At 46.3% G+C, this 20,365-nt stretch overlaps 1 protein-coding gene across 2 annotated transcripts in view; it reads right to left on the bottom strand.

The window, feature by feature from the left end:
- Nucleotides 1-20,365, bottom strand: part of RFFL (ring finger and FYVE like domain containing E3 ubiquitin protein ligase) — a 345,152-nt gene that overhangs the window by 161,558 nt on the left and 163,229 nt on the right. For both annotated transcript variants that reach the window (XM_069226760.1, XM_069226759.1), the window contains exon 3: nucleotides 9,775-9,958. In XM_069226760.1, the coding sequence (XP_069082861.1) occupies nucleotides 9,775-9,951 (177 nt within the window). In that variant the 5' untranslated portion in view covers nucleotides 9,952-9,958. The remainder of the gene's footprint in view (nucleotides 1-9,774; nucleotides 9,959-20,365) is intronic.

The following is a 20,365-nucleotide window of genomic DNA, read 5'->3' as shown; positions in this document are numbered from 1 at the left end:
GTGCAGGGGTCCTAGCACTTCTCACAGCTGTTGGAAGATACTCTGTTATATGACAGCCTACTGTGTCAGTCTGGATGGCCTTTTTGTGAGGTGGGGTTAAAGATGATGTAGATGCTGCAATGTCTTTCTCATTGTGGAAACAATAGCAGTTTGCATATTGATATGATCTCATGGTTAAAAGATTTCATGATGGAGGCCTATATTTCTTAAGTGTGCTGTTGCTGCATTTGCTGTAACAGCAGTAAGAAATATGTCCAACTGGACTTCAGTCCAAGTGGAGTCTAATGCTGGAGAGTCTCAAATAAAACTGGCATCCTTACCAGATGAACAAGAGAGGTATATGGATCCTTTAGTGAGGACGCTGTAAAAAAGTGGAGATATTATGCACTGGTGAGGTACAGGACAATAACCTTGGAGAAGATGGCGAATATGTTCCCATTATGTCTCTGAGGAGGTGTTGTAGCCGCTTCTCCTGGTTTTTCTGAGAGATTGTGATCCTGCAGCATGCGTGAATTTAGATTTTTGGGATGTTAGTCACCTTTGTGAAACAATATGCCCTGTGTTTATGGATCCTTATTCTCTAACATAATGGACATTTTTCAAGAGTATGACAGTCTTGTAAGTCAAAGGGTACAAGGGGCATGATGACAGTGCTGATTGTTTCTTGCCACAAAATGGCCACTTCAGTTGGAATGACATAATGGTGGTCCTGCAAGAAAAAGTTGAAAATGGCAGAAATATTTATCAAACTGTTGAAAAAGAAAGGTCAATGGTCAGCAGGCTTGCTCCATAGAATGGAAAATGAATTTATTCAGTTGCTACTAAAACTACATTATTGAATTACATTTTGCGCTGAACGGAATCCAATTGGCTAGATTAAAGTGAGAGTGAAGTTTTTCCACTTTATTGAGCTGTAAATATTAGATCATTGCGTTCAATGCAAGCATGTCTCCTCAATGTTCACAAGTACAGTCTTCACACAAGGATTAAAAAAACATTCTCCTTCCTTGCTCCAAATCTATGGAATGATCTGCCTTAGTACTTAAGAGAAGACGTGAGCCACCTAAGCTTTCACAAAGGATTGACAACCTGGCTGTTAAGTCAACTGTAATATTTGGGGTTTTGCAGTCTGCCAAGGACCGAGGAGCCACCAATTTCTGCAACAAACGAGCAAGTTACTTACCTTCTGTAACGCTTTTTCTGGTGGATACATTAGCTACCTCTGGATTCCTCACCTAATGAATTCTCCCCATGTGTAGCATTCAACGGAAACTTCTCTCTCTAGCTCTGCACGTCGGCAAGGACGTCACAATTGCCCGACTCCATGCGGCTCCGTGTGATGTCATCGTGGCAATAAGAGGTCCTCGCCGCCATGCTGACGTCAGTTCACGCCACTTTTGACGTGCCTTTGAAACATGTAGAGAACATAGACAATTCACACCCTTCAGGATTTGAGAAAAATAAACTTTATAGAAAACCTTCACCTAAAACCTTTTCCACAACTCCTCAAAAGGAGCATACCTGTATGAACAGTCTGCAAAATTGAAAATAGTCTGGAAAACAACTATAAACATATATACATATATAGAAACATTGAAATCAAAGCACTGAAGCGCACACACAAGAAGATCCTGGCATGACCAGACAGACAATGGGGAGGTGGGAGGGACCGTGAGGAATCCACAAGTAGCTAATGTATCCACCAGAAAAAGCGTTACCGAAGGTAAGTAACTTGCTCTTCTGATGGATACAACTACTTGTGGATTCCTCACCTAATGAATAGAGTCCCAAAGCAGTACCACCTCGGAGGAGGGTGTCCGTCTGGTCAAACTAGGAACTCCTGCAGCACAGACCGCGCAAAATGGCCATCACTCCGCACCTCCGCATCCAAACAATAATACTTCACAAAGGTGTGGAGGGAAGACCAAGTCGCGGCCTTACAGATGTCCACCATCGGAACACCTCTGGCCAAAGCTGATGAGGTCGACTTGGCCCTGGTGGAATGGGCTCTGATCCCCTCAGGAAGATCCTTCTTTGCCAATGAGTAACATATTTTTCTACAAAGAACGACTCACCTGGAGAGTATTCTCTTGTGGACGGCCTTCTCCTTCCTCTTCCCCACGTATCCGATAAAGTGTTGTTCATCCAACCGGAATTCTCTCGTCCTGTCGATATAAAAGCTGAGAGCCCTCCTGGGGTCCAGACGATGGAGTCTTTCCTCCTCCTTAGATGGATGCGGAGGAGGGTAGAACGTCGAGAGAGTTATGGACTGTCCCAACTGAAATGGAGACACCACCTTGGGGAGGAAAGCCTCCCTGGTACTCAAAACCACCTTGTCCTTATAAAATGTCAAGAAAGGCGGGTGAACTGAGAGGGCCTGCAATTCACTAACACGTCTGGCCGACGTAATGGCTGTCAAAAACACAGTTTTGAAAAACAAATACCTTAATGGGAATGAATGAAGTGGCTCAAAGGGGGAGCCCATCAAGAAAGTCAACACCAAATTCAGATCCCACTGCGGCATAATAAAAGGCATGGGAGGAAATCTATTAGTAAGCCCCCTCAAAAATCGCAAAACTAAGGGAGATCTGAATAAAGAATGCTGATCTGGAAGATATAAAAAAGCCGAAGGGCCAAAAGATAGTCTTTAACAGTGGCCACAGCACAACCACGCTGAGCCAACGACAATGCAAACAATAAAATATCAGAAAGATGGGCACTTAAGGGATCAATTTTCTTCTCTCCACACCAACGAACAAAATTAGCCCACCTACTCACATAGATCGATTTGGTGGAGTGTCGCCTGGCTGATAAAAGAACGTCCACCACCTCTGGTGGGAGAGAAAAGGAACACAGGTTGCCACGTTCAATCTCCAGGCATGAAGGTGCAGGCTCTGGAGGTGGAGGTGTAGAACCTGCGACTGCGAGAGGAGGTCTGCCCTGAGAGGGAGACGGAGCGGAGGGCACAGTGAAAGTCGAAGTAGGTCTGCATACCATACCCTTCGTGGCCAATCTGGAGCTATTAGAATGACTTGAGCCCAGTCTTGGCGAACCTTCCTCAAAACCCGAGGAATCAAGTGTATGGGAGGAAACAATTAAAGCAACTGGTCGCACCAGGACATCTGAAACGCGTCCCCCAACGCTCCCTTCATCGGATACTGAAGGCTGCAGAACGACGGACAGTGCGCGTTCTCCCGAGTGGCAAACAGGTCTATTCGGGGAAAACCCCACATCCGAAAGATGTAAAGAACCAGATCCAGATGCAGACGCCACTCGTCGTCCGAGAAGAAGCGACCAAGTCTGTCCGCTCGTACGTTTTGGACCCCAGCCAAATGGTTTGCCACTACGCAAAGCTGATGGTCCCGAGCCCAGGACCAGAGTCGTAGAGCCTCTCTGCAAAGAAGGTACGACCCTACACCCCCCTGTTTGTTGATATACCACATCGCGGTCATGTTGTCCGTCAGAATCTGAACTGACTGACCGCAAAGGGAAGGGAGGAAGGCCTTGAGGGCCAAACGAATCGCCCGCAGTTCTAGCAGATTGATATGAAACCTCTGCTCTACTGGGGACCAACGACCCTTGATCTCCAGATCCTCCAGATGAGCTCCCCCACCCTAAGGTGGAGGCATCCGTTATCACCGTGGTCACCGGAGCTGGCTGCGAAAACGGCTTTCCTTGAGAAAGGTTGCCATCCGCAGCCCACCATCGGAGATCCGCTGCAGTGTCTCTGGAGATCTTTATCGACTCCTCGAGATCTCCTCTGTGCTGATACCACTGCTTGCGAAGGCACCACTGAAGAGCCCTCATATGATAGCGTGCAAGAATGCAAGAAGCAAACAAACCAAGCAGACAAACGACCTTGAGGACTGGAATTACCGCTCCTTCTTGAAACATTGGAACCAATGCCTGAATGTCTTGTATCCGCTGTGGCGGAGGAAAGGCCCGATTCAATGTCTTGTCCAGTACTGCCCCTATGAACAGGAGGCGTTGAGAGGGCTCTAGGTGAGACTTGGGCACATTTATTGAAAGACCCAGACTGAACAACAACTGAGTTGTCAGCTGCAGATGATGCAACACAAGCCCCGGAGACTCGGCTTTGATCAACCAATCATCCAGGTAAGGGAATACTGCTACCCCCTTCCTCCTGAGGTGTGCTGCAACAACCACCATCACCTTCGTGAAGACCCGAGGTGCGGAAGTAAGACCAAAAGGAAGGACCGCAAACTGATAGTGCTGCGACCCTACCACAAACCGGAGATACTGCCGTGCGAATTGAGAATGGGAATGTGAAAATAAGCATCCTGCAAGTCGACCGACACCATCCAATCCTCCTTGTTCAATGCCAAAAGCACCTGTGCCAGAGTCAGCATTTTGAATTTCTCCTGTTTGAGGAACCAATTCAAAATCCCCAGGTCCAAATTAGGCCTCAGATGACCATCCTTTTTGGGGGATCAGGAAGTACCTGGAATAACACCCCTGACCCTTTTCTTGCTCTGGAACCAACTCCACTGCGCCCTTCAATAATAGGGAGAGAACCTCCTGTTCTAACAACAGGAGATGATCTTCTGAACAAAAGGAAGTACGGGGAGGGAAGGGAGGAGGAATCTCCCGAAAGGGAAGGGCGTAACCTTTTCTTACCACACTGATGACCCAGGAATCTGTTGTTATGGACTCCCATATGGGAAGAAAAAGAGAAAGCCTCCCCCCTACCGGAGAGGTATGAGAGACAATGGCAAGAGGACTAGGGCTGCTTTCCTTGAGGTAACCCTCCAGAGGAAGAGGAAGGGTGCTGCTGTTGGGTGGCCCCTCTTGTGCGGACTCTATCCCGCCCCCTGAACGATCGATAAGGGAGGCTGGAAGACTGCTGCCCCGGCTGCTGTGACCTCCCGCGAAAGGAAGCCCCTCTACCAAACACTCGCAGCCATCTAAAAGATCGAAACGGGGTGGAAGCAGCCTGCAGACCCAAAGATCTAGCCGTGGCCCTACATTCTTTAAAGCGCTCTAGCCCAGAGTCCGCTTTCGAACCAAATAGTTTTGCCTCATCAAAAGGCATATCTAATAGCGTAGTTTGGACGTCTGATGAAAATACGGAAGTGCGTAACCACGCATGCCGCCTGGTGGCAACGGAAGTCCCCCTGGCTCTTGCAATAGAGTCCGTGGTATCCAGCCCTGACAGAATAACTTGCGTAGCCGCCACCTGAGCGTCCGAAATAAGACTACGCAAGTTATAGCATGGATGTACCTGCCAAGAATACAAGTCGCATTGGCCGACTTCAGAGCCATGCTGCAAGATGAAAACACCTTCTTGGCCGACTGGTCCTTCTGCTTGGATTCCCAGGCCGATGGTACACCCCGGGAACGAGCCAGGGGCCGACCTCGAAGAGCAGGATGCTTGCACCACCAGGCTCTCTGGGAAAGGGTGTTTGGACAAAAACTCTGGGTCCCCAGGCGCAGATCTAGAATGCCTGGCCACTGACCTACTAACAGCTGAAGAGGTGACTGGCTTCTTCCAAACCTCTTCGATCGGTTCCATCAGAGCCTCATTAAATGGCAGAAGAGGATCCGCCATGGCTGTAGCCGGATGCAAAACTTCAGTCAATAGGTTGGTTTTAACCTGCGCAGTTGGTAAGGGAAGATCCAGAAATGCTGCAGCCTTTCTCATCACCGAGTGGGAAGAGGCTGCCTCCTCTGTATATTCACCCGGGGAGGCCAGGTCATATTCTGGAGAAGTGTCAAGACCACTTGCAGTTTCCAGCCCGGGGAAGTCACCTTGGGGATCAGTGATCTCCCCCTCTTCGAGGAATTGCTGTTGATATTCCCTCTCTTCAAGCAATCTAAGGGCCTTCCGACGAGACCTCAACTTAGACTCGAGCCCCGGCGTCGACATGGAGCGCAACGACGTCGGTGAATGGCGCCGGGAAGGCGTCATGATAGGTGCTCCGGATCCACCCGCAGGCCGCAGATGGATCCATCGACGCCATGGACAAGGCACCCGCATCCGACGCTGACATCTGACCTCTCGGTTCCATCACCTCCGACACCGGCGTCGAAGGTCTCTCCCTCGACATTGAGGGCTGCGCTGCCGGCACAGGGGTCTGACCTGAGTCTACAGCCGAACAAAATGGCATCAACGGTGTAGGCTTATATAGAGCCTGTAAGGAAATGCCTCCTTGCCATGGTTACCCCCTGACTTTTTGCCTTTACTGATGCCAAGTTATGATTTGAAAGTGTGCTGAGGCCTGCTAACCAGGCCCCAGCACCAGTGTTCTTTCCCTAACCTGTACCTTTGTTTCCACAATTGGCACACCCTGGCATCCAGGTAAGTCCCTTGTAACTGGTACCCCTGATGCCAGGGAAGGTCTCTAAGGGCTGCAGCATGTCTTATGCCACCCTGGGAACCGCTCACTCAGCACAGGCACACTGCTTGCCAGCTTGTGTGTGCTGGTGGGGAGAAAATGACTAAGTCGACATGGCACTCCCCTCAGGGTGCCATGCCAACTTCACACTGCCTATAGGTATAGATAAGTCACCCCTCTAGCAGGCCTTACAGCCCTAAGGCAGGGTGCACTATACCATAGGTGAGGGCATAAGTGCATGAGCACTATGCCCCTACAGTGTCTAAGCAAAACCTTAGACATAGTGCAGGGTAGCCATAAGAGTATATGGTCTGGGAGTCTGTCATGCACGGACTCCACAGCACCATAATGGCTACACTGAAAACTGTGAAGTTTGGTATCAAACTTCTCAGCACAATAAATGCACACTGATGCCAGTGTACATTTTATTGTAAAATACACCCCAGAGGGCATCTTAGAGATGCCCCCTGAAACCATACAGACTACCAGTGTGGGCTGACTAGTTTTAGCAGCCTGCCACACACCAGATATGTTGCTGGCCACATGGGGAGAGTGCCTTTGTCACTCTGTGGCTAGTAACAAAGCCTGTACTGGGTGGAGGTGCTTCTCACCTCCCCCTGCAGGAACTGTAACACCTGGCGGTGAAGGCTCACCCCCTTTGTTACAGCACCCCAGGGCACTCCAGCTAGTGGAGTTGCCCGCCCCCTCCGGCCATGGCCCCACTTTTGGCGGCAAGGCCGGGGGAGATAATGAGAAAAACAAGGAGGAGTCACTGGCCAGTCAGGACAGCCCCTAAGGTGTCCTGAGCTGAGGTGACTCTGACTTTTAGAAATCCTCCATCTTGCAGATGGAGGATTCCCCCAATAGGATTAGGGATGTGCCCCCCTCCCCTCAGGGAGGATGCACAATGAGGGTGTAGCCACCCTCAGGGCTAGTAGCCATTGGCTACTAACCCCCCCGACCTAAACACACCCCTAAATCGATTTAGGGGCTCCCAGAACACAGCAAGATAGATTCCTGCAACCTAAGACGAAGAAGGACTGCTGAGCTGAAAAACCTGCAGAGAAGACGGAGACACCAACTGCTTTGGCCCCAGCTCTACCGGCCTGTCTCCCCACTTCACAAGAACTGCTCCAGCGACGTGTTCCACAGGGTCCAGCGACCTCTGAAGCCTCAGAGGACTACCCTGCATCTAAAAGGACCAAGAACTCCCGAGCACAGCGCCTCTGCTCCAAGAAAGAAGCATCTTTGCAACAAAGAAGCAACTTTGAAAGAACACACGTTTCCCGCTGGAAGCGTGAGACTTTGCACTCTGCACCCGACGCCCCCGGCTCGACTTGTGGAGAACCAACGCTACAGGGAGGACTCCCCGGCGACTGCGAGCCCGTGAGTAGCCAGAGTTGACCCCCCTGAGCTCCCACAGCGACGCCTTCAGAGGGAATCCAGAGGCTCCCCCTGACCGCGACTGCCTGCTTCAAAGACCCGACGCCTGGTAAGGACACTGCACCTGCAGCCCCCAGGACCTGAAGGATCCGACCTCCAGTGCAGAAGCGACCCCCAGGTGGCCCTCTTCCTTGCCCAGGTGGTGGCTACCCCGAGGAGCCCCCCCCCTTGCCTGCATCGCTGAAGAGACCCCTTGGTCTCCCATTGAACTCCATTGCAAACCCGACGCCTGTTTGCACACTGCACCCGGCCGCCCCCGTGCCGCTGAGGGTGTACTTTTTGTGCTGACTTGTGTCCCCCCCGGTGCCCTACAAAACCCCCCTGGTCTGACCTCCGAAGACGCGGGTACTTACCTGCTGGCAGATTGGAACCGGGGCACCCCCTTCTCCATTGAAGCCCATGTGTTTTGGGCACCACTTTGACCTCTGCACCTGACCGGCCCTGAGCTGCTGGTGTGGTAACTTTAGGGTTGCCCTGAACCCCCAACGGTGGGCTACCTTGGACCCAACTTTGAACCCTGTAAGTGGTTTACTTACCTGCAAAACTAACAAACACTTACCTCCCCCAGGAACTGTTGAAAATTGCACAATGTCCAGTTTTAAAATAGCTTATTGCCATTTGTGTGAAAACTGTATATGCTATTTTGGTAATTCAAAGTTCCTAAAGTTCCCAAGTGAAATACCTTTCATTTAAAGTATTGTTTGTAAATCTTGAACCTGTGGTTCTTAAAATAAACTAAGAAAAGATATGTTTCTATATAAAAACCTATTGGCCTGGAATTATCTTTGAGTGTGTGTTCCCCATTTATTGCCTGTGTGTGTACAACAAATGCTTAACACTACCCTCTGATAAGCCTATTGCTCGACCACACTACCACAAAATAGAGCATTAGAATTATCTCTTTTTGCCACTATCGTACCTCTAAGGGGAACCCTTGGACTCTGTGCATGCTATTTCTTACTTTGAAATAGTACATACAGAGCCAACCACCTACAGAGCCGGAACAGCGAGACTGAATGCCAGGGGACCAGTGGGACCAGCCGGTGCACCACCTCCCGGAGCAATATTTTGAAAAATGGCAAACATGGCATTAAGAAATGCCGCCGGATCCGTACCCGGAGCCGGGAACGAAGGATATCCCTGCGGAGCCGGGCTGGACTCTTCAGCTCCTGGATGCACCGGCGAAGCCAGACAACTCTGAGGCTCCAAGACTTCGAAGACTAACGGCGCCGGGGACGTTTGCTGTGTCGCAGGTTGAGGGGACACAGTCAGACTCATTTCCCAGAACTTGCGGCGCCGTGACGATAGAGACCTCGACTCCAACCGACTTCTGGACCGACGTCGGGAGTCACGATGACGCCGCTTCTTGTGAGACGATTTTCCTGAAGAGGACCGATTCCTCTTCTTCTTGGACCTCACCAAGAACAGCTTTGCCTCACGCTCCTTCAACGCCTTCGGATTCATCTTCTGGCATGAGTCGCATTCTTGGACGTCTTGATCCGAACTGAGGCACCAAAGGCAATCGTTGTGTGGATCAGTCACTGACATGCGACCTCCACATTCCCTGTAGGGCTTGAAAACCGACTTCTTTGGAGCCGACATCATGGAAATACACAAAGTATCCCTTCCGAAGAGCTAACGATACAGGTAACAGAAAAGTAACTGTTATCGAAGGCACGGAAAAAAGGGAACTGACGTCAGCACGGCAGCGAGGACCTCTTATTGCCACGATGACATCACGTGGAGTCAGGCAATTGTGACGTCCTCGCTGACGTGCAGAGCTAGAGAGAGAAGTTTCTGTTGAATGCTACATGGGGAGAACTCATTAGGTGAGGAATCCACAGGTAGTTGTATCCATCTGAATGTTATTTTTATATTGGCTCTCCTCAGCGCCAGCACATCCCTTTAGGGGTATCAGCAGTGTTCTAAATATTTCATCATCATTCGCAATTAGGAAAATTGATTAGCCACTTACTTTTCTGGCAGCGTTTTCAAAGCGCCCCCCGCAGCCTCTACAGTTAGACAATGGCATGGAATTGGGGGGGGTGTTGTAGCCGGGGTTTGAGTATGCCTGTGTTCGGTTTCCAGCATGTGGTGTGATTTCCTCTGGCTGGCTGTCCAAGCAGAACCAATTACAGCAAGCAGCCCACATTGTGGAACTAGGAGGAGTAAGAAAGAGTGCAAAACAATTAAATGTTTCACGCTAACAGGATGGCAAGCTGTGGAATGCAAGGTTACAAAATTAAAAGGAATAAAACTGTATCACTGAGCCAAGTACATTCTGTGACCATGTGAATGCATATCAAACTCTTGTAAGTTTGGAACTGATGTATGGCTCTCAATGACAACATATATCTCAACTATATGTCTCCTATAACAGCTTGGCAGAGGTCTGGACTCACTCAGAATACTTGTAGAAATAGCAGTGAAGTGGTCAGTGTCTTGTGGGAAAACAGCTGTATGACAGGGTGGAGAATTACAGCAAGTGGATGAAGTGTCAGAGGACTAAGGAGAGTCACAGATATAAGATAGGATGTGATATGCAGAGGATTGGTGAGGCCGAAATGACTCAACGGTGCATACAACAGTCAAGTCTGAGAAGGACAACAGAGATGAGGGATAGTGGCAGATGGAAGGGTCATACAACATGAGATGGGTGAAGAATAAGTCTAGAACTTGTGCAAGAAAGAACAGGCGGTGTTGGAAGTTCAGAACTTGAAGGTGGGTGGTGGTGACAGTCAGTTGAATGACACTGAGATACAGCAGGTTAAAAGTAGCCGATCGGAAGAGATTCGTGGTGGGGCCGAAGGAGGTAACAGGAAATGGTGGCAATTGGAGCTTTCAGTTGTCTAGTGATGAGTAACTGCCTAGTCATCACCAGACAGTAGTTTTCTCAGAACTTCCTGTAAAGTAATCCACTGAAAAGTAAGGTTTCGCGTGTTGCTGCAGAGCGTGCTCAGTCACTCAAAAGCACCTGGCCAGTTGTGATGAGCCTATATCTAGCTTCTTTGAAGTCTGTAAAAAATATAAGTATCTAGCTTGACTCTTGGCTTCAAGGCAGGTTTCTCCAGCTAAAAACCTTTAAAAAAAGGTCTTCCTCATCTGGATCCCAATTTTCTTAACCCTGTCATCAGTGCATCAATTCAGTTACATCAGGACTATACTAAATCAATTTGGCTTTCCCTCCTAAACTAGTCCACCTTCTTCAGCTCCTGCAAATTGCAGCAGCTGTTCTTCTTCCTGGAGTCTTATGTCCAGCATCTTACTTTATATACCATAACTCATTCAGTCAATGCAAAACCGCTCACATAATCAAAGAAAGAAATGCTGCTTTTGCTTTTTTCAGTGGTTGTATACTTGTTAGAGGCACACAGATAATGGTAATAAAAGAGGGAGAAGGGGCAAAGCACTATGGCTTGCTACTATTATTTGAATTGTTATTTTCATTTTAAACAAAACAATGCAGATATATACAGCAGATTTAGCAACACAAAAGGATGATGGACGGAGTGCTGAAACCTTTCAAACACTCACCCCCAGTCACAGATCTGGGTTTAATCCATCAATTCTTTTGCTCACCATGCCACCCCAGGTTGGACCCAGCCATATGCAAATCAGTCTTGACCCTGTTCCCCATGGGAAAAGTCCATCCCGAACTGCCAGGCCACGTCCTCCCTGGACCGGAAACAAACATTCTGGGACCGATTTCGGGGTATCACCCCTCATCAGCCAAGCTGGCTTGAATTCAGTGGCATAGTGAGCAAAGGACCCATGTCTGGGCACACCCTGGCCACTTAGGGGGACTTTAGCAACACAAAAAGATGATGGGCGGAGTGCTGAAACTTTTCAAACACTCACCCCCAGTCACAGATCTGGGTTTAATCCACTGTTCTTTTGCTCACCATGCCACCCCAATTTAGAGCATGGTGAGCAAAAGAACGATGGATTTAACCCAGTGCCACATTTCATGTCATTCCGTCCAACGGTTCGGGCTGCAGTCATGTCTGAAGGTCGTATGGGAATTAACATGGGAAATGCAACTTTTTTTTTTTTACCTCCCCCTTATTCTCGGCCCCCGACAGACGGATCACCCCAAAACTTCCCATGCGCAACAAGAATCACTGGGGCACTTTTTGGGGAAATTTCATGAACATTCATCCAATGGTGCCAAAGATATAGGCAAGTAAAAAAATGCTTTTCTATGGAAACATGGTCCTAACTACAACTACCTAGTGGCGGTTGCCACTTAGTTATATTATTTTTTATATATATGTATATATACATATACATATATATATAAAATGTCACTTACCCAGTGTACATCTGTTCGTGGCATGAGACACTGCAGATTCACATGCTGTGCATTATCCTGCCATCTAGTGTTGGGCTCGGAGTGTTACAAGTTGTTTTTCTTCGAAGAAGTCTTTTCGAGTCACGAGACCGAGGGACTCTTCCCTTTCGGCTCCATTGCGCATGGGCGTCGACTCCATCTTAGATTGTTTTCCCCGCAGAGGGTGAGGTAGGAGTTGTGAATATACTAAATGTGCCAATGCAATGGAGTAGGTATGTATGTACATAATGTGTATTAAAATAATATTTATTTACAAATTTAAAATTTTCATCCAACTCATAACGGCTACAGGCTCCCGGGGAGGTGGGAGGGCGCATGTGAATCTGCAGCGTCTCATGCCACGAACAGATGTACACTGGGTAGGTGACATTTTCCATTCGATGGCATGTGTAGGTGCAGATACACATGCTGTGCATAGACTAATAAGCAGTAATCTCCCCAAAAAGCGGTGGCTTAGCCTGTAGGAGTTGAAGTTGTCTGAAATAATGTTCTTAATACAGCCTGTCCTACTGTGGCTTGTTGTGTTGTTAACACATCTACACAGTAATGCTTCGTGAATGTATGAGGCGTAGACCAGGTGGCTGCCTTACAAATTTCTGTCATAGGTATATTCCCCAGGAAAGCCATTGTGGCGCCTTTTTTTCCTAGTGGAATGTGCTCTTGGTGTAATAGGTAGATCTCTTTTTGCTTTAATATAGCAAGTTTGAATACATTTAACTATCCATCTGGCAATGCCTTGTTTGGATATAGGGTTACCTGCATGAGGTTTTTGGAAGGCTACGAAGAATTGTTTTGTTTTACGAAATTGTTTTGTTCTGTCAATGTAATACATTAGTGCTCTTTTTATGTCTAATGTATGTAAGGCTCTTTCAGCTACTAAGTCTGGTTGTGGAAAGAAGACTGGGAGTTCCACTGTTGGAATGGTGATATAACCTTTGGTAGGAATTTGGGATTTGTACGAAAACCACTTTATGTTTATCTATTTGCATAAAGGGTTCTTGTATAGTAAATTCTTGTATCTCACTTACTCTTCTAAGTGATGTGATAGCTATTAGAAAGGCTACTTTCCAAGTTAAGTATTGCATTTCACAAGAGTGCGTGGGTTCAAATGGTGGTCGTGTTAATACAATATTAAGGTTCCACGAAGGTACTGGTGGTGTTCTCGGGGGTATGATTCTTTTTAATCCCTCCATAAATGCTTTGATGACTGGGATTCTAAAAAGCGATGTTGAATGTGTAATCTGCAGATCGGCAGATATTGCTGTGAGATGTATTTTAATTGAAGAGAATGCTAGCTTAAACTTTTGTAAGTGTAATAAGTAGCTTACAATGTCCTTTGCGGAAGCATGTAGTGGTTGAATTGGATTATTGTGGCAGTAATAAACAAATCTTTTCCATTTGTTTGCGTAACAATGTCTTGTAGTAGGTTTTCTAGCTTGTTTAATGACCTCCATACGTTCTTGTGTAAGGTCTAAGTGTCCAAATTCTAAGACTTCAGGAGCCAGATTGCTAGATTGTGCGATGCTGGATTCGGGTGTCTGATCTGTTGTTTGTGTTGAGTTAACAGATCTGGCCTGTTTGGTAATTTGATGTGAGGTACTACCAATAGGTCTAGCAGTGTTGTGTACCACGGTTGGCGAGCCCAGGTTGGTACTATGAGAATTAGTTTGAGTCTGTTTTGACTTAGTTTGTTTACCAGATAAGGAATGAGTGGGAGAGGGGGAAAAGCGTAAGCAAATATCCCTGACCAACTGATCCATAACGCATTGCCCTTGGATTGAGGGTGTGGGTACCTGGACGTGAAGTTTTGGCATTTTGAGTTTTCTTTTGTTGCGAATAGGTCTATTTTTGGTGTTCCCCAGCGTAGAAATTAATCTTGTAGGATCCGGGGATGAATTTCCCATTCGTGTGTTTGTTGGTGATCTCGACTGAGATTGTCGGCCAACTGGTTCTGAATGCCTGGGATGTATTGTGCTATTAGACGAATGTGATTGTGAATTGCCCAATGCCACATTTTCTGTGCTAAGAGACACAGTTGTGACAAGTGTGTCCCTCCTTGTTTGTTGAGGTAATACATTGTCGTCATGTTGTCGGTTTTGACAAGAATGTGTTTGTGGGCTATCAGTGGTTGAAATGCTTTTAATGCTAGAAACACTGCCAACAGTTCTAAATGATTTATGTGCAGTTGTTTTTGTTGATTGTCCCATTGTCCCTGTATGCTGTGCTGGTTGAGGTGTGCTCCCCACCACATCATGGAAGCATCTGTTGTGATCACGTCTTGAGGCACTGGGTCTTGGAATGGCTGCCCTTGGTTTAAATTTATAGGGTTCCACCATTGAAGCGAGAAGTGTGTCTGGTGGTCTACCAACGCTAGATCTTGGAGTTGACCCTGTGCTTGTGTCCATTGTTTTGCTAGGCACTGTTGTAAGGGCCGCATGTGTAATCTTGTGCTTGGGACAATGGCTATGCATGAAGACATCATGCCTAGAAGTTTCATTACAAACCTCACTTGGTAGTGTTGGTTTGGCTGTATGTTTAATGTTATATTTTGCAACGCTTGTACCCTTTGTGGACTTGGAGTGGCAATCACTTTTTGTGTGTTGAGTGTTGCTCCCAAGTATTGTTGTATTTGGGATGGCTGCAGATGTGATTTTTGGTAATTTATAGAAAACCCTAGTTTGTGTAGAGTTTCGATAACGTATTGCGTGTGAAGAAGACACTGTTGTTGAGTGCTGCTCTTTATTAGCCAGTCGTCTAAGTACGAGAATACGTGCATGTGCTGTCTCCTTATGTGAGCGGCTACTACTGCAAGGCATTTTGTGAATACCCTTGGGCTGTTGTTATCCCGAACGGTAACACTTTGAATTGATGGTGTACGCTGTGTATTACAAACCTTAAGTATTTTCTGTGGGAAGGATGTATGGGTATGTGAAAGTAGGCATCCTTGAGATCTAATGTTGACATGTAGTCCTCTTTTTTGAGTAAGGGAACCACGTCTTGAAGTGTTACCATGTGGAAGTGATCCGATTTGATGAAGAGATTCAGCATTCTGAGGTCTAATATGGGTCTTAACGTTTTGTCTTTCTTTGGAATTAGGAAATATAGTGAGTAGACGCCTGTTCCTTTTTGATGGTTGGGTACTAACTCTATTGCTTGTTTCTGTAACAATGCTTGGACTTCTAGTTGTAACAGGTGTAAGTGTTGTTTGGACATATTGTGTGCTCTTGGGGGCACATCTGGCGGGAAATTTATGAATTCTATGCAATAACCATGTTGGATAATGGCTAGGACCCATGCGTCCATAGTTATGTGTGTCCAGTTTTTGTAGTATGCGGTAAGTCTCCCCCCCCACTCGTGTTAAGTGTTGGGGTTTTGTGACATTGAAGTCACTGTTTGGTTTGACTTGTTTTAGGGGTTTGGAATTTTCCCCTTGCTCTTGGGAATTGTCAACCCCTATATGAGCCTCAAAACCCTCCTCTCTGGTATTGTCCCTGATAGGTGGGTCTGGTTTGCGAGGTGGAAGGTTCTGGTGTTTGCATACAAAACCCCCCTAGGTGTGATAGCCCTTACTTTTACTGGCTCCTGGAAGACCTGTTTTGCGTGCTTGAGCATGCCTGGGAGCATTGGCAGACTCCGGTAGGAAGTGTGGGTGGATGCCAAGGTGTTGAATAGGAAATCATCCTCTATTGGCTCTGAATGTATTGCTACATTGTGGAATGTAGCTGCCCTTGATAGTACCTACGCATATGCAGTACTGTCCTCTGGAGGTGACGGCCTTGTTGGATAAAAATCTGGGCTGTTGTCGGATACCGGAGCATCATCTGTGTCATCCCTGTATGGGTCGGTGACTGCATTAGGGGTGTTGTTACCGGGGACAGCTGTGGTGAATGTAGTGGAGAAGGTTGTGGCGAAAACCTTGGTGGTGGTGTTTTATCTCTTGCCACCTTTGCCTTCGGCTGCATTTCTGCCTCATGAAATGCCAGCTTTCTTTTGGTTTTAATTGGAGGAAGAGTTTGTATTTTCCCAGTCTCTTTCTGGATATGCAACCTCCTTTGGGTATGGTCTGGTTCCCCCATAGCTATATCCTGCTCAAATCTGTGTTTTTGCATTTGGCCGGAAAGTCCTTGCTCTTCCGTGTAAGAGCTTCTTTTCGGCTCCGAAGCCGCTTTTTTCGGTACCGAAGCTTCCGAGAAAGTCTTTTTCTGTTCCGACGTAACTTTTCTCACTTTGGGTGAGTCGAACTCTCGGTGCCGAGATTGTTCGGAGCCTGAATCTCGACCGAGTCGGATGTCTTCGGCCTTTTTCGGTGCCGATGTTTTGTCACCGGCTTTTCGAGGGGTTAAGCCATGGCCTGCTGGTGGTGGCATCCTCTAGGCCTTTACGATCTTTGTGTGAGTCTTGGACGGGGCAGTTTTACTCACTGTTTTCTGCGTCGTCACGGGTCACTCACTTTCTGAATCATCTGAGTCCGTTCCCTGGATGGAAATTCTTTCCTCCTCTTCGACGTCGAGTTGTTCCCTCGGTGTCGACGCCATTTGTAGTGTTCTGGCTCTTCGATCGCATAGGGTCTTTTTCAATCGAAATACCCGACAGGCCTCCCAAGTATCCTCCCTGTGTTCTGGTGACAGACACAGATTACAGACCAACTGTTGGTCTGTATAAGGATACTTCGAGTGGCACTTCGGACAGAAGCGGAAGGGGGTCCGGTCCATTAGTTTTGTCGATGGATGCGGTCGGGCCGACCAGGCCCTGCTGAAGAGCGGAAACCCCGAAGGGCCGCCGGAGCGCTTCTACTATCGGTGTCGATATGCTAACACTAAACCGGTACCGAGCACGAACGATACCGGCGAATTTTCGATATTTAGCTAACTTTCCCGATTTGAAATACGGAACGAAGAGGAACACGTCCGAACCCGATGGTGGAAAGAAAACAATCTAAGATGGAGTCGACGCCCATGCGCAATGGAGCCAAAAGGGAGGAGTCCCTCGGTCTCGTGACTCGAAAAGACTTCTTCGAAGAAAAACAACTTGTAACATTCCGAGCCCAACACTAGATGGCAGGATAATGCACAGCATGTGTATCTGCAGCTACACATGCCACCGAACACACATATATATATATATATATATAGATAGATAGATAGATAGATAGATAGATAGATAGATAGATAGATAGATAGATAGATAGATAGATAGATAGATAGATTTCATACTGGCGGTCGTCAGTAGGTAGCTATAGTTAGGAACTAGTTTCCAAAGGAAATAGGTAACGTGTTATTTTTTATTTATTTTTTTTAAACAATAGCTTTGGCACATTTGATGAATCCTCACAAAATTTTCAAAACTAGTTTGAAACTCAATTCAGCTGCTGTCTTGAAAGTTTGGGGGCGATGCATCAAGTGGAGGCCGAGGAAAAGGGGGGGGGCCCAAAATACGTTTTCCCCCTGCATATTCCCATGGGGTCTTTAGATACAACTACAGCCCGGACCCTTGAACGGAATTACAGCAAATTTGGAAGGAAGCTAGATTTTGGTGCACAGATAGTGCTTTTGTTATTTGGTGTAAATCCGTTCAGTAGTTTTCGAGTTATTCAAGGAAAAAGAAATTCCAAGAGATCTCATGGTTAGATCAGATTGGCTGCCAATACCTCAACTAGGGAAGTGTTGGCAGCCAGTTTGGGGCTCAGCTCCAGCAGAGTCCCCAAAAAAATAAAAAATAAAAGGGGGCAGAGTAGGAATACCCTGAGCCCCTAACCTTAGTGCTGGGGTGCTCTCGGGGACTCTGCTAGGGCAAAAAAATATATATATATTTTTTTTCATTTTTGCAAAATTCACGGAGGATCCACGAATGCGGTGGAAATAAAAAAACAAGCACTGTCTTCCGCTTTTGTTCAGTATAGCCCCCTAGTGGACCAGCGGCATAATAATAAAATAAAAAAATTAAAAAAAAGCAAGGGGTGCTGTGAACCTAATTATAACATCCCTGTAACCTTAGACAGACAGACAGACAGACAGACACACACACACACACACACACACACACACACACACACACACACACACAAAGGGATTTTATACTTACCTGTAACTTTTTAATCAAGCATATGCCTTTACCATTCATGCCTTTACAAGGAAAATCCATTGTAATGGCACGCGTGGTTAAGACATATTTGTGGTAAAAATGTGCGTGGTAAAGATGCATGCGTTATAATGACTGCACTGTAATGGCATGTGTAGTTCCATCATACATCCACCTGAAGTAAATATAAAATGGTATATAAAATATCTTCCCACTAAAATACTTCATTTGGGGGGATCTGCATCCCATTTATCCCACACATAACAAAATGCTTGAAAATGCATCAGTATAATCAAAAAAATACATGACTCATTTCATAAGTTTGAACAACAAAAAAGCACTGTACAGGCCAATATAGCGTAAACTGGCAGAGGGAAAGTCCATGTCAAAAATACCTGTTGGAAGGGCATTAGAGCTAAATCTAAAGAGGAAAAAAAAGAGAAAAGGCTGGTCCTATTGAAGCATAAAATCACAATTATAACAAAGTGCAGTGTGCAAGGTCATAATTATCACAATTACCAAACTCTTGACTAGTCTAAAGGACCCTATTTATCCGATTTCTGGGACAATGTCATAGCCAGGGTATCCTCCTAATTTGGTCTACATCTACCCCTAATAGTTCAAGAGACACCCCAGAGGGGAGATCCTGGCAGGGGTTGATACATTTTTGCAAAAATATTGGTTGATCGCAATGGCTACATCCTGATGTCTCAAAACACACACCAGGTTGAAACCCATTTCTTTCAACCGTATCCCATATTTTTTTTAAACAAGATATAGACTCTTCTTCCTTCCTGCTAGGAAAAATACACTCACTGAATATTTTTTGCCCCACCTACATGGACACGGACCATGGATTTCTGCTATTTTCACTTTCAGCCCTTGCATCCACCATTCCGGGTCAATTCCTACTCTCAGTCATAGAATTTCTATTTGCACAATCCTATCTGGGATTCTGTATAACTACCAAAAGAGGTCGATGCCCTCCTGGGAAAATGGAAAGGGCACAACAGATATTTTTATCCTCGAGTACTGAAGGCCCTCACTCCAGCTAGTTTCCTGAGCAGAGCACCCATGAGTGCTCTTTATTTGACTAATTTGTTTCACTTTGCTCCAACATTGTCACTGGATTCCTCTTACCAGGGAAAATTGACATTACCTCAGGGAGAATTAACATAGATAAATTATCAGATGGGACTCCATTTTGAATCCAAAAATAGAACTGCAGGGCCCTTGTATTGGCCAGAACACTCCAGGCCAAAGTTCCCAAATCCTTCCTTACAGCTTGAATCATTGGAAGTTTTGGTAATTCAAGGAGTGATTTCAAAATGCTACCTTCAAAACCCTCTCATGTAACTCGTCTATCGATTGCCAACACCACCGCTCCATATAGGGTTTGAGGGATCAATTTACCCTGTATGACTTTACTTAGTGGCTTAAAGATATAACTGCTGTATTTGCGGTCAAACAGTTTCAAGCCACTCACTTCAGTTGTCAATACAAGTCTCTGAGTGGCCAGATGTTTGTCCCATTTTAAATTGTCTGAAAAAATTACCCCCAAATAGTTATACTCCCGGACCTGCTCCAAATGCGCACTGTCTAAAAACTAAGTAAATCTCCTTTTTCTCTTTGCTAAGAACAAGGTTTTTGTCTTTTCAATGTTAATTGTTGTTAGAAATGGGGTTTTTGGTTGGCAGTCAGGTTACCCCCTGTCCAAGCAAGAACCCTTACTCTAGTCAGGGGACGTCACACACAATCCAAATTATCCTGTGCCCACCCTCTGGTAGCTTGGCACTGAGCAGTCAGGCTTAACTTAGAAGGCAATGTGTAAAGTATTTGTGCAATAAATCATACAATAACACAATATAGCACCACAAAAATACACCACACAGTGTTTAGAAAAATATATAATATTTATCTGGGTATTGGCAGGTCAAAACGATAAAAGATGCAATATGAAATTGTAGAGATATCACTGAAAAGTGATATAAAGTGTCTTAAGTCTTTCAAAAACAAACAAAGTCTCTTTCAAGCACAAAGTACCTGGTTTGGAGTGGAAAATCTCCGCAGAGGAGAAGATGCGTGGAAAAATGGTGTGTGCGTCGGTTTAGCCCCTTCACACACGGACTTGCGTCGT

The sequence above is a fragment of the Pleurodeles waltl genome, chromosome 3_2, assembly GCF_031143425.1.
Source record: "Pleurodeles waltl isolate 20211129_DDA chromosome 3_2, aPleWal1.hap1.20221129, whole genome shotgun sequence".
NCBI lineage: Eukaryota > Metazoa > Chordata > Amphibia > Caudata > Salamandridae > Pleurodeles > Pleurodeles waltl.
This window is presented reverse-complemented; position numbering and strand designations above follow the sequence as displayed.